A 27,925-nucleotide genomic window follows, 5' to 3' on the forward strand; every position below is an offset into this window, starting at 1 on the left:
TATATGTTTTAGCCTTCAATTCCCTAATCCTCTTTGTTGCTCTTCTCTGCTCTCTTTCCAGAGTCTCAGCATCTTTTTTACATCATGGCGACCAAAACTGGATGCAGGATTCCAAGTGTGGCCGTACCAAGGCATTATGGTATTAACACTTCACGGGATCTTGATTCTATCCCTTGTCTCTTTTAACCTTCCTGATATAAAATAGAATAACAGAATTGGAAGGGGCCTTGGGGGTCTTCTAGTCCAACCCCTGGCATAGGCAGGAAACCCTACACCACTTCAGACAAACAGCTATCCAATCTCTTCTTAAAAACTTCCAGTGTTGGAGCATTCACAACTTCTGGAGGCAAGTTGTTCCGTTGTTTAATTGTTCTGTCAGGAAATTTCTCCTTAGTTCTAAGTTGTTTCACTTCTGGAGGCAAGTACACCCTTCACAACCAGCCTTGGAATGCATGGTTGGGGGGGAGGGGGCAGCCTGCCCCACTGATGCCACTATAGCCCCATCTGGAAAACAAAATCTTTGATTCCACTGTAGAAAAAAAAAAAAACATTTCTCCCCTCACTCTCTCATCATCAGATGCAAAGGGCAGCCAGCGGGGTTTATTTTGAAAAAGGCACCATCCTACTTGCATCGATGGGCAGCGTTCAGATGACCCATGCTGAATGAACCAAGATTGCGATTTGGGTGTGGGAATCCAATGACCAGAGTCTTGCATGCGAGCCCAGCAAACGAAGGGATGGGCACGCTTTCGAACTCTGGTGCTAGAGAAGACTCCTGTGAGTCCCTTGGACTGCAAGGCCATCCTAACCGGTCAGTCCTAGAGGAGATCAACCCTGACTGCTCTTTAGAAGGCCAGATCCTGAAGAGGAAACTCAAAGACTTTGGCCACCTCATGAGAAGGAAGGACTCCCTGGAGAAGAGCCTCATGCTGGGAAAGATGGAAGGCAAAAGAAGAAAGGGACGACAGAGAATGAGGTGGCTGGATGGAGTCACCGAAGCAGCAGGTGTGAGCTTAAATAGACTCCAAAGGATGGTAGAGGACAGGAAGGCTTGGAGGAACTTGTCCATGGGGTCGCGATGGGTCGGACACAACTTTGCAACTAACAAATTGAAACAGAACCATTTTTTTCTTTACGGTCATGGACCACCCAGTGCTGCCCAAAAGCTAGAGGTACATGGTTTGGGGGGAAGAGGAGAAAGACTGAATCTACTGGAGGGGATTGCAAAGCTATAGGGGCAGACCCACCCACCCCCCACCCTGGAAAAAAAGGGGGGGCTGCTGAAACGAAGTCCAGAGAAATGTACCACAGGGGAGGTAGAAGAGGAGGTAGGGTAGCTCCAGAAACACGCCGTCCCTTCTCAGGCGCCCCTCCCACTATGTGTGTGTGTGTGTGTGTGTGTGTGTGTGTGTGTGTGTGTGTGTGTGTGTGTGTGTGTGTCTCCCCCCTCCCCTCGCAGCCAGCGCCGCCCACCTGCCTTTTGGCTCCGCCCGAGCCGGCGACAGGCGCTTTTTGGGGGGAGAGGAGCAGGCTGGACCGTACCGTGTCTGCTGCTGCTTCTGCTGCTGAATGCGCTGGAAGCGACCCGGTGCGGGGCTGGACTCGTCTCTCTTCGCTTTCTCGGGACTCCGCGGTCCTGCAGGCGGCCGGGCGGCGTGGAGGACTTGGAGCTCCTGCCTACTCAAGTGCCTGGTACCGGAGGCTTCCCTGCGCGCCATGGACTCGGATTCCGGGGAGCTGAGCGACGGGGACTTGGTCTCCGTCGCAGGTAAGGCAGCCGTGGCTTTCCGAGGGAACACGAGGGAAAAGACGCGGGTGGAAATCGGGCTGGCTGGGGAGAAAAGCCCCTTTTCTCCTGGCTTCACGCCGCCAGTTTGGTTCCCGGTCCCGGGTCGCGAGTGGGCTGTGGTCCAGAAGGAAAATACTTTGCACATGCTCAGAGACTGCTGATGGGTAGCCGGACCTGGCTGAGCGCGCCTAGGTAACAGGAGGGGGTTGAGAGTCGGTCTCCTTCCCCGCCTAGGAAGAAAAGACCTTGGCAGGCTCGGCGAGTTCTCACGCTTGCCTAAACCATGGTTACAATAACACAATACAATACAACAGTAGAGTTGGAAGGGACTTTGGAGGTCGTCTAGTCCAACCCCCTGCCTAGGCAGGAAACCCTATACCGTTTCAGACAGATGGCTATCCAACATCTTCTTAAAGACTTCCAGTGTTGGGGCATTCACAACTTCTGGAGGCAACTTCTGTTCCACTGATTAATTGTTCTAACTGTTAGGAAATTTCTCCTCACTTCTAAGTTGCTTCTCGGATTCTTGGATCGCCCAGAATTGGCTGCTTTCCTTGCTCTGCCAGGGTTAAAAAAAATACTACAATGTGGGTCTGCCTTCAATGTAGGCGTTTTAAGGGGATGCTAAGAGAGAGATGCTATGCAGAAAAGGGCTGGACTAGAAAACCTCCAAGGTCCCATCCCACTCTTGTTATTCTATACTATTCTAGAACACCACTGCTTGATCGGGTTTTTAAAAAGGCCTGGAGGGCCTTGGCTGGCATTGGTGACCAAGAGGTGGTCCAGAGTGGCCTTGGCTGGCATTGGTGACCAAGAGGTGGTCCAGAGTGGTCACCTCTGATAGGAGTCGACCAGGAAGGTCAACGTGCATCAAACTTAATTCTAACTTCTAAAATGGATGAGATTGTCACCTGTTGGGGTACAGCAGTGATAAATGGGTTCCTTGGTAGAACATAATGTTTGTACTGTGTAAATGATTGGAATCCAGGGACCTGAATTCAAATGTCCACCCTGCTATAAAACTGATGGATGGATCCTGCGGTGGTGCGTAACTCACAATTGTTGTGAGCCTAGTAAAAAAAAAAAGTACATATTGCACCATGAACTCTATCGAAGAAGGTTGCAGGTTATTTACTTTAAAAATCATGTCTTGTGGCTGTTTCCAGGTCAACGCTACTAATTTAAGTAAAGTTTAGACTTCTGTACACTAGTTGTGCTATGGTGGCTTGTTTTTCTTTTAACGGAAGGGCAGCCTGGACCCTCACTGAATGGGTTTATATCTTGCACTAAGCCATGCCTTGTTTAATCACGGTTTATCAAAGCATCGCAATCAGGTTCATAGCCACGTTTAGGAATCCACCAACGTCACACAACAGGTGGGAAACCAAGCTAGGGTTTGGTTCTTGGCATGTTGTGTGGTTTCAGCCCTTCCTATGTAACAGAGTGGATCTCTATGATCAGTTGTCCGCGGAATCTATAGTTGGAGAAGGGTGCCTCCTTGAATGTGGGCATCTTCTGATGAGGATTGACCTATCTTTTATGTACACTTAGAGCCTATGCATCAAAGACAAATTCCTTGTGTGTCACTTGGCCAATAAAGAATTCTATTCCATTCCATTCTATTCTTTTGTACTCTACTCTATTCTACTCTGGCATTTTGGGATCTGTGAACTCCACCTTTTCAGGTGAGATGCCACATGGCAACCTAACTTGGCTTCTTGCCAGGGCTACACCGCTATCCCCAGTCTCTTCACTTTTAAATAAATATTTGCCTTGGGAAGTGTCTAGTCCACAAGCTTTTAGATGAGTCTCTCTTCTCCGAGTCCTGTGCTGGAAAAATACAATTCTTTTGTTTTTATTCTCTGACCTGGTGGAAGAAAACTTTCCCTGATGCAAATTTCTCCAGATTTGAGGTTGAACTGCACCCGGGGCTCTGAAAAGGAAGCATGGATGCTCCGATTTTGGCACTTGGGCATTGGGTCGAAGCTACATAAACCAGCTGTTTTCCCTGGATGGAAACCAAATAAGATTTCCAAACAAGACCGGATGGGCAAATCTGCTTTTGGTAGAGACGATTCCTGTAAAAGGATTAAATGAGTCACACTTATCCCATCCAGTAACAAAAAATGGGGGGTGTAAGGACCAATGTGTAGGATTTAAGAATGTATCTTTGTAGAGCTACAAGTTCAACTATATCTGTGCTCGCCTAATCTCGACGGAAGTGGAAACTGAATATTAACAGAATAACAGAGTTAGAAGGAACATTGGAGGTCTTCTAGTCTAACCCCCTGCTCAAAGAGAAAACCCTCTAACCAGGGGTCGGCAACCTTAAACACTCAACAGAGCCATTTGGACCCATTCCCCACACAAAAGAAAACACTGGGAGCCATAAAAACTTTCCTATGCCTGTCTATTTCCTGAGCGGCCACAAAACTAGCATATGTAGTTGAATTCAACATTCTGTTTTCTTCTGAAACTTTTCTTTTCTTGGATTTAACCATGGTTGGCATACCAGGGGGTTGAAAAGCTCAATAGATCACGTGCCAGCCAGTGTCGCACATTGGCGGGTGTGACACATATTTTGAGCAACAGGGAGCCGCAGCAGAGGGATGAAACAGCCACATGCAGCTCCAGAGCCACAGCAGAGGGATGAAACAGCCACATGCAGCTCCAGAGCCACAGCAGAGGGATGAAAGAGCCACATGCGGCTCCAGAGCCGCAGCCGAGCAATGAAAGAGCCACATGCGGCTCCAGAGCCACAGCAGAGGGATGAAAGAGCCACATGCGGCTCCAGAGCTGCAGCAGAGGGATGAAAGAGCCACATGCGGCTCCAGAGCCACAGCAGAGGGATGAAAGAGCCACATGTGGCTCCAGAGCCACAGCAGAGGGATGAAAGAGCCACATGTGGCTCCAGAGCCGCAGCAGAGGGATGAAAGAGCCACATGCAGCTCCAGAGCTGTGGGTTGCTGACCCCTGCCCTATACCATTTCAAACAAATGCCTGTCCAATCTCTTCTTATAAACCTGCAGAGTCAAAGCACCCAAAACTTCTGGAAGCAAGTCTTTCCACAGATTGTTTTCCCCCTCAAGAAAATTTCTTCTTCTTCCAGGTTGCTTCTCTCCTTGATTAGTTTCCATCCGTTGTTTCTTGTCCTGCCCAATTGTTTGCAAGTTCTCATCAAATCCTGATATTAATCTAAGAGTTTTTATGAACGTGGTTTTCCTGTTTACCTCCCTCTGGGAGAGAAACATAAATATGAAATAGATCATTGGCTGACTTGCCACTATCATAGGAACAGTATTTCTCGAACTTGGCAACTTTAAAGTATGTGGACTTAAAAACACTCAGGATGGAACTGAATCTGTTTCAAGTTAGAAAGATAAGAGTTAGTTCGCCCCGTGTCATAAAGCCAAAACTTTTTTCCTGCATATCTCTCGTTCGTATCAGTAGGGCTCAAACTTAAGAGAGAAAATCAAAGACTAATATTTACAATAAAGAATGAGTCCGGAGTAAATTGTTTAAAAATCTGCTTCTATTTTGGTTACAGGATTTACATTCACATTACATGTGAATTCTGGGAGTGGGGGGGGGGGAGGAAGCGGTTGCAAGAGGTCTGGCCTCAATACAACACATTTATATTCAACATTGCACACTTTTTACCTATGTAATCACTAGGATTTGATACTGGTCTTCTCTGAATGGTTTGCTAGGAAGGCAAGCTACTTTTTTTAAAAAATGTTTAAAGACACAAACTGTTCTGAGAAGTGGCAGCAGACAATAAAATGCGACTTTCAAAAGTATGCAATGGAAAGGATATTTGTTTTTTAAAAAGCTTATTAGCAAGGAACTGGGGAACGTTAAAATATCTGATGTTCTCAACATCTACTATAGCCAGGAATACAGTAGATGTAGTACATACATAGTTGAAAGGATTGTAACCATGTTCATCTACTTTTTTGATAGTATAGCTTTGCAGGCTATAAACACAGACTTGAAAACTTTTTGATATATGCTTTCAATGCCCAGAGTTTCCTGGACATTGTTAGGAATTCTGGGAGAAAAGTGTCAACGTTGAGAAACAGTGAGCAAAAGTTATTTGGGGATCTTCATCCGTCAAAATAATTATTATTATTTTGTCCAATCTGGAAATGAGCTAAGAAGTGTTAGAAATTCAAAGGTGCTTTTTCAAGAGGCACTGGGCTTTCTCATTTTTTTCTTAGAAGACGTTTCGCTTCGCATCCAAGAAGCTTCTTCAACTCTGACTGGATGGTGGGGAATGGATGACTGAGAATCTCCATATAGACTGATAGAAGTTCATTACAAATGTGTTGGTAAAAATCATGTTAAGGTAGAACACTGTTGTGGCCGCCAGTGGCCCGGAGCTGTCAGCAGATTCGGACAGTGTGGAGGTTGGGGAGAAACATGGGCCAGACCTAGAGTCTGGGGAAGGCTCTGATGAGGTCTCTGGGTCGGAGGCAGAGAAGGGGCCAGGGCCGTCTGACTGGTCCTTCAACTTTTCCAATGATGCAGCTCATCCCCATGGTCCATCCATCTTGTTGCTCTTCTTCTCCTCCTCCTCCTCCCTTCTTCTCCTCCTCTTCCTACCTTCTTCTTCTCCTCCTCCTACTACCTTCTTCATCTCCTCCTCCACCTAACTTCTTCTTCTCCTCCTCCGCCTACCTTCTCCTCCTCCTCCTACCTTCTTCTTCTCCTCCACCTACCTTTTCTTCTTCTCCTCCTACCTTCTTCTCCTCCTCCATCTACCTTCTTCTTCTTCTTCTCCTCTGCCTACCTTCTTCTCCTCCTCCTACCTTCTTCTCCTCCTCCGCCTACCTTCTTCTCCTCCTCCTACCTTCTCCTCCTCCTCCTCCTACCTTCTTCTTCCTCTTCCCTCCATCTTTGCCAGCCATAGAGCCTTCTCCAGAGAGAAGCTAACTCCCCTACATCATGTGTCTGAGGTAGTGTCTATGTCAGCTTTGGAAGCCATATTAACACTGGAGCATATTAACTTCCAAGCTGCCGCATTCTTGTGCCTGGGAAAGTAGGAGGAGTGGATTTAGTAGAAGGGATGTAGTTAGACATAGTAGCATTCTTCTTTTCTGTCACTGTCCTGTTAGTCTTGCACCTGGAGGATGAGTGGTTGAAGTGATGTCTTGAGTTGGGACGGATGGGAATTGGACCATGTGATGGGTGTAGAGCTTGGGTTTGGGCTTTTTGACTTACTCTCTGATTTGGGTTTTCCCAGATGTGCCAGTATAGCTACTCTAATAAAAGGGAACGTTGAGAAAACGCCTGTCTTGGAGTTTTAAATTGGAGTTGGGGGTTCTCTGGAACGCTGACAGTCTAATTTGAGTCTAATCCTTTGTGCCTTGAGTGAGGACTCTGGGCTGACTTGTTCGGGGATCTACTGGTTTGCTTTCTTGGCTGTCCATGATATTCTCGGAAGTCTTCTCCAGCATCAAAGTTCAAAGGCATAAAAATGGGGTAGTCTCTGAAGGAAATAGCCAAGTAGCAGATGTTCACAGTCGTAGGAACTGGGGGATGAAATTGCTCTGTGACTGTTAATTAGTATCCAAAGAGACACTTCCTTTCAAGAGGTTTAAAATGTGAATTGGGGAGACGGGGGGGGGGGGGGATTGAGGATAGGAAAGAACAGTGGGTGGGAAACCTAAGCTGTACTTTGAGAAGAACATATCTCTTCACAGATGATGGAGAAGATCTAGGAGTACTGAAATAAAAGAATAACAGAGTTGGAAAGGACCTTGGAGGTCTTCTAGTCCACCCCCCGCTCAAGCAGGAAGCCCTATACCATGTCAGACAAATGATTGTACAATCTCTTCTTAAAAACCTCCAATGTTGGAGTAGCCACAACTTCTGGTGGCAAGCCGTTCCACGGATTAATTGTTCTCACTGTCAGGATATTTCTAGGTTGTAGTCACATGACCGGGGGGCAGGTGTTTTGTCAGAAATTTGGAATCAGGTTGAAAGTGACCCTAGATAAGCCGTCATCACTTTGAACAATTGCTAAGCAACCGGCCGTAAGTTAGGGACCACGCGTAATGCAACTGTGGACATGTATGAGAAAAATGTCCCTCTTCCAAAAGCGGCTGGATGCTCCAGACTAGAGAAGGAGTTGGCACACAAGCTAGTAGATAAGTTAATAAATAAAAAGCCGTCGTCGCGAACAAACTAAATGCCAGAAAAGGGTGCCTGGCTTTCGAATTCACTGCAACTTTTCCCGAATGAGGGTGTTGTGAAATTGAAGGGATGGGGTAAAATGCAGAGGTGGTATTCAGCCAGTTCTCTCTGGTTCGGGCCAACTGGTAGTGGCGGCTGTGGGAACTGGTAGCAACCCAGGCTTGCCAAGCCCCCGAACGGGTTTTCCAGGGAGGCGCCATAGACACCGCCATCTTGTTTTTTGCTTCTGCCCAAACGCAGAACAATTTTTATTGTACTGTGCCTGCACACCTACAAGTAAACCAATAGTAGTGACTCCTGTGCTCCTCCCCTCCCAGGAGTCCCCATGCAGCCCATTTTGGATGCCGGTAAGTGCAGAGCCTAGGGGGGTGCATTTTTGCCCTCCCGGAGGCTAAACCTCCGGAGCCCAGGGAGGGCAAAAACACTCCCCCCCCCCCCACACCATGGTGCAATAAGCCAACTAGGCCACACCCACCATGGCCACACCCATGTAGCAACCGGGCAGAGAAACCCTTGCTAAAGTTTTTGAAGCCCACCCCTGGAGGGAACCCAAGGCTTGGCTGCAGCTTAGAAAATCCAGGGTTGAAATCTCGAATGAGCTCTTCCTTTGGCTGCATGCATGAGGCCTACAAGGGGAAAAGACCCAGAAGTCTTCTCAGAGTTTCCACAAAATCAAGTTACTCTGAATGCGAAGAGTTGGCGCAGGAGAGAAATTGCATTTCATTAACTCCCGGGTCTATTGCAACCAGCGACGGGGTGGGTTGGGGGGGGGAAGCTGGCAACGGCTTTTTCTTTGACGGAATGCTTCTTTCCCCCCCCTTTTTTTTTGGGGGGGGGGTACAACTTCAGCCCAGTGGAGGTCAAACATGTGACTGCTTTGGCAGCTGGCCGTCCAAATGAAGTTTGCACCCAACTGCGGAGTTGTCTAAATTGGTTTGCTGCCTCGTCCAGGAATTCCTTTCACTGCCAGCTGAAGCCTCCAAAACTGCTTCCGTGTTTTCTTTTCCTCCTGACATGAAAAAGTGGATGCTCATTAAATTATACCGTGGATAGCTTCTCCACATTAGTGGAAGGAAGATAAATATTGCCAGGAAGCGCAGTCCTGCATTTCAACATTATTTATGAGAGGGGGGCCTATGACTGGGAAGTCAGAGTATAATTTATTGGCCTGGGGCTTGTATCTTTTATGATCTAATTTGCAACATCAAGCAATCATTTTTCCATAAGCTCTTGTGGTTCCTACTTTATGATCTGCCTTCCATGAAAGCTTGGAAGGTCCCAAACAGCTGTATTCCCTCTAGTCCTTGCAACAGGTTATAATGGGCTTGAACGTGCCTCGTTTCGTGACTCGGTGTGCAACTTGCAAAACTGAGTAGAAAAAAATGCTGCATAAAGTGGGGTGTTGTTGTTGTTTTTTGCAAAGCCGCAGTTGCATTTAAAAGTGGGGGAGAAGTGGGGGCTTTAACCCTAACCCAGCAGGACATTAAACCTAGGGTGGGGAGGAGATTGAAACATTTTTATATTATTATCATCAGGCCTGCAGCTATATTCCTTTTAGGATCTTTGGCCTGCCACACTCTCTATTATTTTACTATGCTGTTTCATTAGTGGGGTAATTGGGAGGGGGGATTGTACGGAGTTGGATGATATGTAGCCATAACAACATTCTTTCTAGCAAGCCAAGGTCATCCTTTGTCTTTCCACCTCTGCATCTGACTGGGTACTAGATGGGTGGAAATGCCAGCGTGGCAGTGGAAGATTGGACATGTGATGGACTTGTAGGTGTGGGGGCAAGATCTTGAACTTTCAACTGGGTGGGAAAACCGGGTAGCTTTTAGATTCGGGTTTCCACAGATGTGCCAACATGTCTCTCTTCATAAATTGGAAGTTTGAGGAATCCTTTGACTCGGACTCTGAATTACTTTTGGATGCCTTATTTAAGAGGGACCATGCGCCGTGGTTCAGCAGTTAAAGCGGGGGTGGACTGCTACAGGTTCGCCCATGTTCGGGAGAACCCATAGCTAATGGCCGGTTAGGGGAATCTCCAAATTTCACTGTTCACTGACATAAATTGTTTCAACTCCTACCCTCAAAATGACGCTATAGAGCACTGCACACCAGAACAACTAGACACAAGGACAGTATTTTTCCCCGAACGCCATCACTCTGCTAAGCAAAGAATTATCTCAACACTGTCAAACTATTTACTAAGTCTGCCTTACTATTACTATTAATCTTCTCATTGTCCCATCACCCGTCTCTTCCCACTTATGACTGCAGGACTGTAACTTTGTTGCTTGTATCCTTACGATTTATATTGATTGTTTCCTAGTATGATTTGATTGCTTATTTGTACCCTATGACTATCATTAAGTACAATAATAATACAATACAATAGCAGAGTTGGAAGGGATCTTGGAGGTTTTCTAGTCCAACCCCCTGCCTAGGCAGGAAACCCTATACCCTTTCAGACAAATGGCTATCCAACATCTTCTTAAAGACTTCCAGTGTTGGGGCATTCACAACTTCTGGAGGCAAGCTGTTCCACTGATTAATTGTTCTAACTGTCAGGAAATTTCTCCTCAGTTCTAAGTTGCTTCTCTCCTTGATTAGTTTCCACCTATTGCTTCTTGTCCTGCCTTCAGGTGCTTTGGAGAATAGCTTGACTCCCTCTTCTTTGTGAGATATTGGAAGACTGCTATCATGTCTCCCCTAGTCCTTCTTTTCATTAAACTAGACAGACCCAGTTCTGCAACTGTTCTTCATACGTTTTAGCCTGCAATCCCCTAATCGTCTTTGTTGCTCTTCTCTGCACTCTTTCTAGAGTCTCCACATCTTTTCTACATCGTGGCGACCAAAACTGAATGCAGTATTCCAAGTGTGGCTTTACCAAGGCCTTATAAAGTGGTATTAACACTTCACGGGATCTTGATTCTAGTGTTGTGTTGTACCTTATGATTCTTGACGAATGTATCTTGACTTTTGTGTACACTGAGAGCATATGCACCAAAGACAAATTCCTTGTGTGTCCAATCACACTTGGCCAATAAAGAATTCTATTCTATTTTATTCTATTCATGATAAATACCGGTAAACATTATTTCCACCCAGCATTGCAGGCAGAAGATCTGCATTTTCTCCTTCTGTCGTCAGATATCCAAATACCTTTTTTTTAAAAAAAAAATGCCGGTATCTGTTTCCACCAAGCCAGCTTGCCATCATGGTGGCTGATGAGGTGTTGTTTTCATGTTAGCTGGAAGAAAGTGTAATTTAGAACGGATCTGGATGATTGCTGCATGTTTCATAATAGAGACCAGAAGAAACCTCGGTTGCTGTGGAAAGCAATTTGCTCTCTCTTTTTTTCTCCTTTTCCTTTTCCTTTTTTCTTCTGCTTCTTTTGTGTGCCCAAGGAGACTTATGAGTCAGCCAAGTGGTAAGGAGAGCGCAAGAATGGAGGCCTTTAAGAAAAGGATTTTTTATGTTGCAGTAGATCAAACAATTTGGCAAACTATGTGGGCAGTATAAGGGCTGTACATAACCCTCTGCAGAGACTCATGGGTCTTTCTGGACCTGGACAGATGAAGAGTTTGCTGAAGGGTTGTCATCTCCAGTAGAAAAGACTCACAAGCATCGCAAGCACTTGCCCGCTCTGTAGGCTAGGATTAGTATTAAATTAAAAACTCTGTAACGAGATCAAAGTGCACCACCGTGCATTTAATGAATGTTGGCACTGAAGCCTTGACTCTCCAGATGTTAGAATAGAATAGAATATGGAATAGAATAGAATAAAATAGAACAGAACAGAATAGAATAGAACAGAACAGAACAGAACAGAACAGAACAGAACAGAACAGAATAGAATAGAATAGAATAGAATAGAATAGAGGAAAGCATAGAATAGAAGGATAGAATGGAATGGAATGGAGTGGAATAGAATAGAATTCTTCATTGGCCAGGTGTGATTGGAGACACAAGGAATTTGCCTTTGGTGCATAGGCTCTCAGCGTACATAAAGAAAAATAAAATAGAATACTTTCATCAAGAATCATAAGGTACAACCCTTAAGTGATAGTCAAGGTTACTAATAAGCAATCAAATCATACTAGGAAACAAATAAACAATATAAATTGTAAAGATATAAGCAACATGGTTATAGTCATAAATGGGAAGAGATAGGTAGTAGGAAGGATGAGAAAAATAATAGTAATATAGTCTTAGTAAATAATTTGAAAGTGTTGTGGGGATTAGTTGCTCAGCAGAGTGATGGCATTCAGGGAAAAATTGTCCTTGTGTCTAGTTGTCTTGGTGTGCAGTGCTCTATAGCATCATTTTGAGGGGAGACGTTGAAACAATTTATGTCCAGGACGCAAGGAGTCTGTAGTTATTTTCACAGCCCTCTTTTTGACTCGTGCAATGTACAGGTCCTCAGTGAGTGGCAGGTTGGTAGCCATTGTTTCTTCTGCAGTTCTGATTATCCATTGAAGTCTGTGTCTGTCTTGTTGGGTTGCAGAACCAAACCAGACAGTTATGGAGGTGCAGATGACAGACTCAATAATTCCCCTGTAGAACTGTATCAGCAGCTCCTTGGGCAATTTGAGCTTTCTGAGTACAGCTAAATTTGAATCAGATGTTCTCGGGGTGGTGGGGTGGATAAAATAACGGCCAGGTTAGGCCCATTACAGCCAATGATACATCTTATGGATGAGCTCTATGTATATTGAAAAATGAGGAGAGAGAGAGAGAGAGAGAGAGGGGGGGGGGGAGGGAGGGAGGGAGGGAGGGAGGGAGGGAGGGAGAGAGAGAGAGAGAGAGAGAGAGAGAGAGAGAGAGAGAGAGAGAGAGAGAGAGAGAGAGAGACTCTTAAATTGTTTTAATCTCACTTGTTGTCTACTGCCAGTTGTCACCAAGACAACGACATAGCTGTTTTCATGACTTCCATTACTGACCCATATCAAGGGGAATGTAAAAAGTCATATTAAGGAATTCCTGTTTCCCTTTTGAACAATGCAGCTGAAGAAGAATGAGTAATGGGTTTCCATCCGTTCGTTTGCCTCTGATTCAGACGGTTTTAAGCTCTCTTTTTTTTGGGGGGGGGCAAACGTTTAGTCTTTAGATGGGAAGAGAAGCCATCTTTCAAAATCTCAACTTTTTGGAAGAGAGAGTGGCGAGATGCCACTATATTTATTATAACGTGAGTGTAAATTCCATAATAAAAACAGGAGCAGATGTTAAACAATGTACTCATGATTCATCCTGTATAGTAAATGTTACTTTTGGATTTGCTGTCTGAACAATATAAATTGTAAAGATATTGTAAAGCCTGACTAATAGGAACGATAGATAGGCAGGGAAAGTGATGTTTTATGGCATGGGGCAAACTCTACATTTCTAACTGGAAAGATCTCTCATGACTCAGACACACAATATTTAAAAGCTCTGTGGGGTTACAATAGGAGATAGAAATGATACACATGTTGATTTATACATCACTGATCAGATTTGTAAGCCTTTACAGTACAATTGTTAAATGGGGGAAGGAAAACAGAGCAAAGGGCAGTCAGAATTATAAATAAAACCAGTGCCTCTCTCTTCTCAGACTCTGCTTGTGCTCCTATCAAAATTTCTGCAAATTCAGGAGTAAACAGAAACAGAATAACAGAGTTGGAAGGAACTTTGGAGGTCTTCTAGTCCAACCCCCTGCTTAGGCAGGAAACCCTTCACCACTTCAGACAAATGAATATCCAACATCTTCTTAAAAACTTCCAATGTTGGAGAATTTACAACTTCTGGAGACAAGTTGTTCCACTGATTAATTGTTCTAACTGAAATTTCTCCTCAGTTCTAAGTTGCTTCTCTCCTTGATTAGTTTCCACCCATTGCTTCTTGTTCTACCATCAGGTGCCTTGGAGAATAGCTTGACTCCCTCTTCTTTGTGGCAGCCCCTGAGATATTGAAAGACTGCTATCATGTCTCCCCTAGTCCTTCTTTTCATTAAACTAGACATACCCAGTTCCTGCAACCGTTCTTCATACGTTTTAGCCTGCAATCCCCTAATCATCTTTGTTGCTCTTCTCTGCACTATTTCTAGAGTCTCCACATCTTTTCTACATCTTGGCGACCAAAACTGAATGCAAATATTCCAAGTGTGGCCTTACCAAGGCATTATAAAGGGGTATTAACCCTTCACATGATCTTGATTCTCTCCCTCTGTTGATGCAGCCTAGAACTGTGTTGGCTTTTCTGGCAGCTGCTGCACACGGCCGGCTCCTATTTAAATGGTCGTCCACTAGGACTCCAAGATCCCTCTCACAGTTACTACTATTGAGGAAGGTACCACCTATACTGTACCTGTGCATTTCGTTTTTCTTGCCTAAATGTAGAACCTTACTCTTTTCACCATTGAATTTCATTTTGTTAAATGGGAGAGTTCTTAGGATTTTCATAACACCAAAAAAAAAAAAAAATCTTCAACAAGATGACGATGCTTTAGCATTAATTTCCAGAGGTGCGACCATTATGTTCGTGAGCTTCTCGGATACGCCTTGAGGGTCACTTAATGAAGTTGTCACCCTTGATGGTCATAGTCTACAACATATTAATCACAGCTTCAACTTCGGCTTCGTTTATATTGTGTGAATCAAAAACGCAAGGTGTGGCATTCACCAGCATAGACTTTGATAACCCATTAGCACTGACTAATAATGCAACGTTTTGGACTTCTATTTCACAGTGTTATGGAACAGTGTTTCACAACCTCATCAACTTTAAAACGTGTGGATTTCCAACTCCCCAAATACATCTGGATTTGCTCCATCAATGTGCTGGAAAGCTGAGCCTGTTGGATTTCTGCCTCTTGAGCAGCTCTTACAGGCAGTGCCAGCTATGAAGTAGCTATGTGGCAAGTTGGCAAGCCGTTGCCAAGAACAACCAAGCTTTATTGTAACAAGGAAATCATCTTTCCCCCCCCCCCCTCCTTTTTAACAGTCCTTATTAGCAGGCCAGGAAAGAGTTCAGAGCTTGTTTGTATTCTTTCCAGGATAATCTTCCAAACTTATATGAAAAAAATAAATAATTGGATTGCTTCTGATGTGACTGGGGAGCAGGGGAAGATGAGAGTTTAAAAATGGCCAGACATAAAATGGGTTTAATTTAAGAAAAATATTGGGTCACGGCTATCATTTACACAGCAGGCATAGAGTAGACGCTACCCTGATTGCAACTGATATTGTCTGCTTGCCAGATTTTGTGAATGGAAGGACGGGCATGAATGAACCCGGGAAGAGCTGGGACTGAGTTGCCAATTTTCTGGGCAACACTTTCACAGCAAATCCCCCCCTCCCCCCTACTCGTTGGCCTCCCCTACGAACTGCCAATCTGGAAACCTTGGCTGAAAAGTAGGAAGCCTTCACCAGCAAATCTAATCAGAAACTATTTATGGAAGAAGGACCATTGGCAAATAAACGCCCTTCTTGGAGAAGGGTGAAGCACTAAGTCTCAATAGCTTGCTTTCATCCATACAGAAGGAGCCCCTCTGGAAAAGGGGTAAAACTCAACTTCCAAAGCAGCAGTGTAAGAATAACTCCTGGAACTAAACAAATATTGAGTTGTGTTCATTGGTCTTGCTTCCTTTTCGGTCCCCTGTCCATGAGATATTCCGAGAGTCTGTATAGGATTGTGGTGGGATATAAATAGCATTGAGGAAATAAATAGGTTATCTGCCTTTATTGTGTGCAACTTCAGACAGCAGGCATACTGTTCTCACAACAACAGCCCTGTGAGGTAGGATGAGTAGAAAGAGGGAAGCTGGCCGAAAGGGACATAGCCAGCTTTCATGACTAAGGCAGGGTTAGAACTCATAGTCTCCTGGTTTCTAGTCCAGCACTTTAATCCTTATAGCAAATTGGCTCATAGAACAGAGAGTCATACGGTTGGAAGGGACCTTGGAGGTCTTCTAGTCCAACCCCCTGCCCATGGCAGGAGATCCAGGTACCAGTCTCATCTCAAGTTTTTCATCTTGTCTTTGCAGCTATGGTGCTATGTAGTGTGTGGTGGTGGTGGGTGGGTGGGTGGGCAACCACTGGAACTTTGGAAACTGTTTGTAATATCCTTTGGGGAGGAGTCCGGCGTAACTTCAAACTCTCTCTAAGCAGTCCGTCATAAACTGAGAGTTACCTATATGCTGCTTCTTCCTCTCATTATTCCACGAAGTAGGTTGGGCAAAGTTAGGTATTGGCTCAAAACTATTGAGTAAGCTTCCACAACTGAAGTGGACTTGAAGCTGGGTCTCACTAACATTATGTCAGGGTTCCAAATAGCATCCAAAAGTAATTCAGAGTCCGAGTCAAAGGATTCCTCAAACTTCCAATTTATGAAGAGAGGCATGTTGACACATCTGGGGAAACCTGAATCTGAAAGCTTCCCAGTTTTCCCCATCCAGCTGAAAGTTCACGATCTTGCCCCCATACCCACAAGTCCATCACATGGTCCAATTTCCCACTGCCACTCTGGCAGCTTCCTCCCATCCAGTTCCGGTCAGGTGCAGAGGTGCAAAGACAAAGGATGACCTTGGCTTTCTAGAAAGAATTTTGTTATGGCTACGTATCATCTCACTCCATACAATCGCCTCCTCCATTTTCCCCACAATAGAAAATGCGTAGTAGAATAATAGAAAGTGTGGCAGGCCAAAGATCCGAAAGAAAAGAAGGCTGCAGGCCTGACACATTAATCTAATGCTGGCATTGTCGTTAGGACATTGCCAGGGTATCCATTAAATATGGGTTCTTTGGAGGAACAACTCAAATTGGGATGGAAACATGACTTAGGGAGTCTATTTGTTAGTTCTCTGCTAAAAGTTAATCTGTGCCCGTAAAAAGCGGCAATTTTACCATCTGGAAGTCTAAAAATGCAACCCTCTGATTTATTAATTGGTTGTGTTTGGCCAATTTGAAGAGGTGTCTAGAGGGGAATGTAAGCATTTTTTAAGATCCACATCACTTTCCCAAATCTTTTCCCCCCAAATAGTTCATCCGTCAACAAATAAGACATGTCCAAAGCTTCACCCCTAGGGTTGGATCTGTTGTGATGAATGGCTCCTTGGGATTCCCCTTTAAAACGAAAGGGTCACAAAAATACCGTAGTTTCCATGCCTTAAAAGGCAAAGGCTCTTAGGATGCCATGAATTCTCACTGAGACCACTTGAAATGGTTGAGATTCTGGAACAACAGAAAGGGAGGAGCAGGTGGGTGGGAACTGGCCTTTTGAGCAACAGTCTTTGTACAAGAGAATACTGCCTTGGACCGAAACAATATTGGGAGGGTCAGTAAGGAGATATTTGGGTTCTTAAAGGCACTTCGGTTCTGACCTAGGCTTCACAAAATCACGAAGCAGACTCCTTGTCCCGACAAAACTCCTTTTCCTTAAGCTAATGGGAATGCCTCTCATTCGCATCCAGCAAAGTCCCGGCACACAGTCTTTCAAAGGTGAATTTACAACCACAGACTTTTATCAGTTTAATGCCAAGAAGGACTAGGGGATGACATGATAACAGGGCTCTGATATCTCAAGGGCTGCCACAAAGAAGAGGGCAACAACCTATTCTCTAAAGCACCTGAAGTCAGGACAAGAAGCAATGGATGGAAACTTAATCAAGGAGAGAAGCAACCTAGAACAAAAAAGAAATTTCCTGACAGTTAAAGCAGTTAATCAGTGGAACAACTTGCCTCCAGAAGTTGTGAATGCTCCAACCCTGGAGGTTTTTTAGAAGAGATTGGACAACTCTTCGTCAGAAATGCTGTAAGGTTTCCTGCTTCAGTAGGGGGTTGGACTAGAAAACCTCCAAGGTCCCTCCAAGGTCCCTTCCAACTCTCTTACTCTTGGCTATCATGGCTTGCCAATGGTTTCTTCTGGAACTTCCTAGCCTTCAGTCTTCTAAAGCAGCTCTCTTGTGTGTAAATATCCACAGCTTTCAGCCTTAATTGGCTTGGTAGATGTTTGACACGTTTGGGGTTGCAATTAGACTCGCTGGAGACAAAGAATTTACACAGCAGATCAGACTTTAGATTTTTGCATTATGAGTGAACAATGCTCATGGCTCATCCCCATTTCTATTCAGATCTATTTCCATCCCCAAGTAACAAACACAGGGCTATTTTTAAACAACAGTCAAAAGAGAAATATAAGGCATTAAACTCGGGGTGACTAACATACCATACCATGCCTTGAATGCTGATGAGAGAATTAGGGGACGCATGGCTGATGACTGCTTTCTTATTCAAAATTAGTCCCAACAACGTTAATCAGCTTTCATTCCAATTAAATATGAGTTTACAATTATTGCTCTGATGAGTTTCCAGCAACAGGCTAAGCCGCTGGGGTTGGATTTAGCCTTCTAGTGTTCTGAGTAGATACAAGCATTTTGGGTTGTTAAACCCTGATTTTTAAAATCTGTCTTGGCATGATTCTGGACCCAGTTTTCTAAAATGTAGCAAACTTTTTATTATCATTAATATTTGTGAACGAAATCATTTATTACTTATATCAAGTTTCCTCGCCTCCAGCCAAAATAGAAATATACCTTGTTACCATTATCAACTATTTATTTAAGCAAGCAATCTAAAAATTACTAAATTCCTACTTGCAAACTTTTGGAAGCTAGATGCCTATGCAGATTCTCAGTCATCCAGGACATGGTTGTACCAAAGGGGCTTTTTCAAGAGGCAACTGGACTTTCTGGTTTTTCTTTGAAGACGTTTTGCTTCTCATCCTAGAAGCTTTCAGACCTGAAGAAGCTTCTTGGATGAGAAGCAAAACGTCTTCAGAGAAAAACCAGAAAGTCCAGTTGCCTCTTGGGAAAAAAAGCACCGTTGGGACAACCTTGAAGTCAGAGTTGTAAACTGTATTTCACATGTGCTCCCCCCCCCCCCCGAGAGCTTTTTATGTGGTGTGTTTAGTCTAAGTCAGTGATTCTCAACCTGTGGGTCAGGACCCCCTTGGGGGTCGAACGACCCTTTCACAGGGGTCTCCTAAGACCATCGGAAAGCACATATTTTTGAAGGTCTTAGGAACTGAGACACCAATTTTATGGTTGGGGGGTCACCACAACATGTGGAATTATATTAAAGGGTCGGAGCATTGGGAAGGATGAGAACCACTGGTCTAAGTCAAAGTAATGCTTCATCTCCTCATTTTCTACACCCAGAGGATTTTTACGTATTTATTCTAACTAGAATTATTACACTTAGCTGATTTTTTTCATGAGCATATTTCTTCCCGACATTTGTTTACACCCCGTATCATCGGTGAGTGATTGCACTGTTAAAACTATTTAAATATTTTTGCAAACCACGAGGTTCAGCTTGTTGAACCAGATTGCTTTCAGCCAAGGGCAGCGCATTTTTAGTTAACCAAGTCACCGTGACAGTGATTTCCAGCAAAAAGTGGGGAAATGCAGCTTTATTCCATCCACCTTTATCTGAAGTATGGGTAGTCCTTGACTTACGACCACCGTTAGGATGCAGAATGGCTAAGTAAGATAGTGGTGAAGTGAGTCCCAATTGATTTTTGCTGTTAAGCAAATCACTGCAGTTCTTAAGTTACGTGTGTCCTTAAGCGAATCTGGCTTCCCCCATTGATTTGGTTTGTCAGAGGCCAGCGGAGACGATTGCAAATGGCGACGGGACACCGCAATCATTGTAACTGCATGCCAATTGCCAGGTCCCCAGTTTTTTTTTTAACCATGCGACTATGGGGATGCTGAAATAGTTGTAAGTTTACTGGTCTTTATTCGTTCAGCCGCAGCAGCACTGAGTAGCGAAGGTTCAAGTTTTCTTTTTCTTGGCTCTTGGAACGGATTTGGTATTGTGCAGTGCGTATTTGCATGCCTGTGTTGAACAGACACCATATTTACATGCAAATAACATAGCTGAGCGACCCACGTATGGGGGGGGGGGGAGGAGAAAAAAAAAACCCTGTAACACTTTGTACGTTTTATTCGGCCATCTGGAGATAAAATATTTCGGGAATCTCACAGATGCTCACATAGTCTGCATTTATCATATGGGAAGGGCGAAGGAAATATTTTAGGAAGGTTCCATTTAAAGAACGCTTCGTATCCTTTCTGTCCTGTCGATAATTATAGTCTCGGTGCTTGTATCAATAATAGCCCTGAATATCTTCTGCTCTTTCTGATCCATTGATCTGAAGTTCACACAGATGCAGAGTTGAAATATATCCCCCTCCCAAAGTGGTCGTGTTAAAAAAAAGCCTTAAATTGGTTATTCAACTAAACAATGTTCTGTTTAGTGTGTGTGTGTGTGTGTGTGTGTGTGTGTGTGTGTGTGTGTATGTATGTATGTATGTATGTATGTATGTATGTATGTATGTATGTTGTATTTTTACTGATAAATAAATAAAGGGAGAAATAAATAAAGGGAGAAAGAGGTAGTAGTGACCTTCCTCCCATATTTAGGCATATCAGGGGTTGTAACACACATACATACATACATACATACATACATACATACATACATACATACATAGTTCGTTTGTGTGTGTGTGTGTGTGAAATTATATGTCAGCGTTCCAAATATCATGCAGAATTAAATCAGAGTCCAAGGCAGCGCTATCCTTAAAGTTCCAATTTAATAAGACAGACATGTTGGCAACAAACTCTGGAAATCCCAAATCTGAAAAACTTCCTGGGATTCCACCCAGTTGAAAGTTCATGATCTTATCCCCACACCCATAAATCCATCACATGGTCCAATTTTCTTCGGCCACGCTGGGATCTCCACCCAGCTGGTTCCGGTCAGGTGCAGAGGTGCAGAGACAAAAGATGACCTTGGGCTTCTAGGAAAGAATGACAACGACACATTCCACAATTCTACTCCTTTCTATTCCCCCTCCCAATTACTACACTAATGAAACAGCATAATGAAATATTAGAAAGTGTGGCAGGCCAAAGATCCTAAAAAGGAATATAACTGCAGGCCTGATATTATATATGTGTGTGTTGCATTTTTGCTGATAAATAAATGGAGATTAGAATAGATCTATTTCAAGCTATTTAGCTCTCATCAGATATCCATACTCTTACTGGAATTAAAACCTGGGCTGTTTTTACATGTTAGGCAGTTGTATTAGCCTCTAAGCCACAAGCTCTCCTCCCTTATCAGCTGAGCCAAGGAAATAACTAAGTGTTATGTCAAAGTGTTATACCTATGTGCTAAAAAAACACTTCTCCCGATAATCTAAATAGATATTAATTCAAATAAATAGTGGGCTACTTTAGAAGTCTTGGGCAGTAAATAGCAAAGCTCCAAAACCGCTCGTTTGAATTCTGTAAGCAGTTTCAGAGCTTAGCGAAAGAGGGGGGGGGGATTTTTTATTGGTTTTATTTTGGTTTTTCATTCCCCTTCATTAAGCAGCTTCAAGAAATCGCCAGCCTAAATCCACTTGTAAAGGGGATTTTTTTAAAAAAAAAATCAAATGAAGGGATATCGTTTTGCTGATGTGCTACAAACACAGCTCATCGCAAATGTGTCTCGAGATCATCACGCCACAACACTGAAAGTCGCAAGCGATTCTAAGGCACCTCAAAGGAAGAGCGTTAAGAGGATGCCGTTAAATATATATTCTTTGATTTTTAAGTCGTCGTTTCCCCCCCACACACACTTTTGTGGCTTTTGGTCTTCTTCCCCAACAGGGAAATGGGGCTTCCCTGCCACTGTGCACGAAGCAACAGTGTCTCCCAGTGACCAAAACAGGCACATCTTCGAAGCAACTTGGGTATAGCAAAGAATCTGACAGCTTTCACTGGCTCTGCTTAGCCAATTCTCACCGCCTACTATTTGTCCTGCTTTTCTAAAAAAAAAAAAGGGGGGGACACCATATGGCTTCAAAAGCCTCTGTACGCTTCCCCCTCAATTCTACACAAGGTTAATCAAGTGCAACCCGTTGGGTTTGCAATTCTGCCCATATATGGATTATTGGTGGCTTCTAATTGCCATGGAAAAGAGAGGGAGAGGGGGGAGGGAGGGAGGGAGGGAGGGAGGGAGGGAGGGAGAGAGAGAGAGAGAGAGAGAGAGAGAGAGAGAGAGAGAGAGAGAGACTGTTTTACAAAATAACTTGTTTGCAATCACTCACCAATCATTTTTTAAAGCTGTCATTGGCTATTCCAGATTCTCGAATGATAAGGTATGTGTGCCTTCTAATATGCATATGAGAAATGGCCGAAAAGCATGCCACTTTAACGCTTGCTTTCTGCCCATCCACATTTATAAGAGAAGAGCAAGCAGAGCTAGGGAGGAGGGTGGTGGTGGAGTTAAGTGCGTCATCCGTTTAGAGTCCTTGCATTGCCACGAACAGTTCAAGTCCAACCTCTTTTGAATTCCATTGACCCTTATCTGGTGCCAATTTAGTTGTGAACTTTAGTTGACTAGATTTGTGTGTGTGGGCTTGAACAATAAATCTACATTAGGCGATTATATTTTTATCCGACTGAATATGAAAAATGTTGAAATGAATATTTGTAGCTGAATAGCAATAGCACGTAAGACTTATATACCACTTCACAGTGCTTCACAGCCCTCTCTAAGTGGATAAGAGTCAGCATATTGCCCCCCCCCAACAATCTGGGTCCTCATTTTACCCACCTGGGAAAGATAGAAGACTGAGTCAGCCATGAGCCTGGGGAGATTTGAACTGCCAAATTCCAGACAGCTGGAAGACACTAAGCTTGTTGATCAAAAAGGTTGGTAGTTTGGTGATTTGAATCCCTAGAACTGCGTAACGGAGTGAGCTTTTGTTACTTGTCCCAGCTTCTGCCAGCCTAGCAGTTCGAAAGCACGTAAAAATGCATGTAGAAATAATAGGGACCATCTTTGGTGGGAAGGTAACAGCGTTCCATGCGCCTTCGGCGTTTAGTCATGCCGGCCACATGAGCACAGAGACGTCTTCGGACAGCGCTGGCTCTTCGGCTTTGAAACTGAGATGAACGTCGCCCTCTAGAGTTGGGAACGAGTAGGAGATATGTGCGAGGGGAACCTTTACCTTTACTGCACTCTAACCACTGCACTGCCTAGCTTTCTTCTCCTAGGTTATTAACAAGAATGAAATAAAGGTAACAGCGCTTATGCTAAACTATGAGATACATTACTAATGACTTGCAATTAATTCTCTCTTTCTCTTCTTGTTCTTTAGGTCCTGAACACTTTAGTTCCAAGAGTCTTGCTTTACAAGCCCAGAAGAAGATTTTGAGCAAGATGGCAAGCAAGACGATGGCCAACATGCTGATCGATGACACCAGCAGCGAAATCTTCGACGAGTTGTACAAAGTGACCATCGAGCACATGAAAAGCAAGAAAGAAGCCCACAAGATCATGAAGGACTTGATCAAAGTCGCCATCAAGATTGCGATCCTCTACCGAAACAACCAGTTCAACGCGGGCGAGATGGAGATCGTTGAGAAATTCCGCAAGAAGCTGAACCAGGCGGCCATGACGGTGGTCAGTTTTTACGAAGTGGAGTTCACCTTTGACAAGAACGTTCTTTCAGGATTGTTGAACGAGTGCAAAGATCTCGTCCACGAACTCGTAGAGCGGCACCTGACCGCCAGGTCTCACGCACGGATTAACCACGTTTTTGATCATTTTGCCGCTGTTGAATTCCTCACCGCTCTCTACAGCCTGGATGGAGAATGCCGTCCACACCTCAAAAAGATCTGCGATGGGATCAACAAACTACTTGACGAGAAGGTCCTCTGAAACCCGACTTTCCAAAACTTTTAAAGAACAGATCAAATTAAGAGAAGCAAACAAGAGTTGGGAAAGGAATACAAGAGCCTGCTATTTCTTTTTATAACCCGCCCCACCCCGTCCCCAGGACAAATTATCTTGGTAACAAAATACTTTGTTTCTGGGACATGTGACATTCCGTTTGTAATGAACAGACACCAGAAGCGAGATGCACTTCCCCCCGCAAAGAGAAAAAAGAAACGCTTTCACACAGAGAACGGTTTACAATGAAAAAGAAAGCGTGCAAATTGGAATTCAGCACTGCAAAATAAACAGTGGTGGGATTCAAATAATTTAACAACCGGTTCTCTGCCCTAATGACCAGCTGGGTAGGCGTGGCTCGGTGGTCATGTGACTGGGTGGGCATAGCCAACTCAACGTCACTCACGTTGATGGGCGCTTCGTCTTAGCTGTTACAATGGAATAAGGGTTCACCGGAGAGGCAGTTTCTGTAAGCCGGGCAATCAAGATGAGGCTAACAACTGGTTCTCTTGAATAAGGTATTCCACCACTGAATTCCACCACTGAAAATAAACCCAAAGATCCATTTTGGAGAGGAAATGAAAAGGCCCACGTTTTCATGGCAGAAGAAAACTTTTAAAATGGAAGAGCGAGCGCCAAGCTTTGTTTTAAAAGAAAAACCACACACTCCAAATTGAAGAAAAATGAGGGAAAACTCCCGATGCAAGAAAATCAAAAGCACTGCTTTTAAAAGGTACAGTGTTTCCACTGAAAACAATGGGGAAAGTTGGCACAATTCTCTTAAGGAAGGATAATCGAAAAACTCTTAAATAGGTGCTGTTTTGAAAAGTTCATTCCGTAAAGTCCTCACACGTTGCTGCAGTTAGTACCAAAGTGAATGAAGTTCCAGAGCAGAGAAAGTTTGAAACGGACACTGGGCTGAGCAGGCCCTTTCGGACATCTTTTCATACTGAGCAAGAGCAACAAGAGATGTTCTGAAATGGAGCAGGTATGGTGGATCTCCTTGCAGCCTTCCATCATCCCGTCAGTGTTCCATCAGGACGACTGCTCGCTTGGAGAGTCACCGGGAGAAGAACGGACGATTGATGAGTAGTAGACACCTTGGGTGGTATACAGAATGAAAAGGAGACCCGAGAGAAGAACAGAAGATGGCCATCTGCTAAAAGAAATGGGCCAAGCCAAGCCATATCCATGCTGTGCCAAAAATATACTTGGTAATGCCCAAGGAACCCAACACCAGGACTTGGTTTTTTAATCATCTCCTTGGAGATAATAGTTGCTTATGTTTGCCCTTTTTTTATAACCTTCCCCACCCCAAAAGTATTATCATTCTGGTCTGATGGCTTGTGTGATTCACAACTTCCATTCAGGAAGCTGACACCAACTGTATCGCAAAATGTTTAGACAAGAGCTGATGGCGGATTCTTTCCAAGAGCATTAAAAGAATGGCAGTCCCTTGTTAGAGAGGACGACAGACGTCAGGATTTTTAAAATCTTGTTGATGACCACCCCCCACCCCCCAAAGTCAAACTATGAGAGCTCGGTGAGTGGGTCTAGCCGGCACAGAAATATGTTTCTAGCAAAAGAAAATGCAACAGAGAATTTGCAAAGTCGCCATGATGAGTTAAGCCGAGAAGGCCATGCCACTGACACGCGATGCTACAGTATTTGCTTGTTTACTGGTAAATACTTGTAATTGCATGAAAGCAGGTGTGAATACTTTAATTGCATGAAGTGCAAGTTCGTACAATTACATTATTCATGAGAGCGAGTACTGTAATTGCTTGAAAGCAGTCTATTTAACTGCTTCATCGTACAGAAAGGTACTTAACGGGAGTTAAATCAGGTTGCGTATACCTGTTCTTGGTAAACCATGTTTTTTGCATAACGCTTGCTTAATCATCTGTGCCAATGTAGCCATTACACACACACACACACACACACACACACACACACACACACCATGGGACAAAAGATGACTTAAAGCACCACTTAAGAAACCGAATTGAAAATAGGGTCTAATTTTGCCTTCTTTCAGTTTGTCTTTTATCAAATGGAAAATTAGCATCAAATCTTTTTTGAATGTACAAGCGTCTTCTCTGAAAATTGCCCCGTTATCCATATCTACTAAATGTTGAGCAAAACCCTTTTAAGTTACTCACTGTGGCCAGACCCATCCAATTGTTTTCAGCCAAGCAGGCGTATTACCTCTTGCACATATTTGGGGACTATTTTTTTAAGGAGTCAAATGTCTTGCCATTTATATTTATACGAGACTTGAGTAGCCTTAAACATACGGAGGAGTATTTATGTATTTCCCAGACTGGTTCTATGCTGCGTATTCAATGTGTTTACTTTTATATTGGTGGGCTTACCATGTAAAACCATCGGTTGCACACTATCTATTGTGTTTTGAGTCAGACGTAGTGTTTCCTTACCATAAGTTATACATTAAATGATTTGTGCTGAAAAGGTGCTCTCTCCCCTCTGGGATTCTATTTATTGCTATTGTAACTTTAATCCCTCTCGCTCACATCTATATTCTGCTGTTTGTTGCTCTCCAGAAACAGTGGGAAAGCTGGCTACAAGAACCTTTCGCTACGTGTTTTGTGATAAGGAGTCCTTGCAGATTTTACTCCGCTAGTTGTAGCCGACTTTAGGAAGGGCTTATCTCCGTTTCCAGGCTTTTGAGCCAACACCGTCTGAAGATGTTTCCGCGGTCACCTGGCCAAGCATGACTGGTTTTCTTTTGAAAGTTGGCTCGAGGCTCATGAATTAATTAGGGCATCTTTCAGAAATCTGACAACGACATCGTACCGCAGTGCAGTGTGCCCGGTGAAACACAGAACGTTGTTACCTTCCCACCAAAGTGGTACCTATTTATCTATTTGCATTTACATGTTTTCGAATTGCTAGGTTGGCAGGAGCTGAGGCAAGTGACGAGAGCTCACTCTATCACGCGCTGTTGGGACTCAAACGGCTGGAGCACAGACCTTTTAAACCTCTGAGCCACCACGCCTCCATGTGGTCTTTGGACATCTGGAGAAATTATGACTCTATTCGGCTTATGGTTAGAACTGATTTAGGATACAGCATGGCATTTTATCCAAGATCAAAGATCCTCCCTTTGCCACACCTAGTCAACTGTGAATGATAGGATTAATAAGATGGTGCCACTTTGTTTTCCAAACTTGGATATTTTGATTATTCCTTATGGCCCTCTTCAGTAGATACAGACACTGCAAGTTTAAGACAGTTGGGTAGTATACTTATATTTGAATACCTGGGTTAAAATGATCATTGCAGCATGCCTAGATTTTGCATTACAAAATAGTCCTTTGATATTATAAATAGTCCAGTGACCGATGTACAGTGCAGCAGGGTAATTGTTTAGTGCAGCAGGGTAATTTATTACATTGCAATTATTTTAAGTTAGGTGATAATAAGAACGGTAAGAAACCACTTCTGTAGACAGTTTGAAAATGAAAAGGAAGTAGAGAGGGTGCAATTAAGAAAAACCCAGCAAGTCTCACCAAATTTTGTTCAGTTAAGATCTACATACTTGGCAGAGTAGGACAATAAACATTTTGGGGGGAAATAGGCTCTGCAATGTGTAGATGGATAAATCTTGGTATTGGGAAATGGGTAGGAAGTTTCTCAGCCTGCAAATATGCCTCTACTACAACTGCAAATTATAGTGGAGACTCCTGGGAGATGTAGTTGAACAAGACGTAAACCTCATTTGATGACAATGGTTAAAAACTGCATAGACTTGAAATTATAGCTTTCCTAAACTTACAGGATAAATCCTATAGTATACCATTAACAGTCATATAGAAACAATATTTCCAATGTATTCATTTTTCCAACCCCTAAATTCCTATTTTTAATCCATAAGGCATATATAGTAAACATGATCATTACAACAGTCTCTGTAGATAATATAAAATAGGGGTCTCCAACTTTGGCCATTTTAAGACTTGTGGACTTCAACACCCAGAATTCCCTACTCATGTTGGCTGGGAAATTATTGAAGTCGCCAAGGTTGGAGACCCCTGATTTAATACATTTCTTTAGTGTATTTTAAATAATTCCTTTGTGACAACATTGAAAAATCAGTGTGTGTGTGTGTGTGTGTGTGTGCGTGTGGAAACCCCTACCAAAA

At 43.7% G+C, this 27,925-nt stretch overlaps 1 protein-coding gene across 1 annotated transcript; it reads left to right on the plus strand.

Moving 5' to 3' along the window:
* The first annotated feature begins 1,585 nt into the window (after positions 1-1,585).
* TNFAIP8L3 (TNF alpha induced protein 8 like 3) lies at positions 1,586-27,925 on the plus strand. Its single transcript, XM_081964494.1, has 2 exons — positions 1,586-1,768; positions 23,186-27,925. The coding sequence occupies exons 1-2, from the start codon at positions 1,717-1,719 to the stop codon at positions 23,746-23,748; spliced, it is 615 nt and encodes a 204-aa protein (XP_081820620.1). The 5' UTR covers positions 1,586-1,716; the 3' UTR covers positions 23,749-27,925.

The sequence above is a fragment of the Natrix helvetica genome (genome assembly GCF_964273705.1).
Source record: "Natrix helvetica genome assembly, chromosome: 12".
NCBI classification, from domain to species: Eukaryota; Metazoa; Chordata; class Lepidosauria; order Squamata; family Natricidae; genus Natrix; species Natrix helvetica.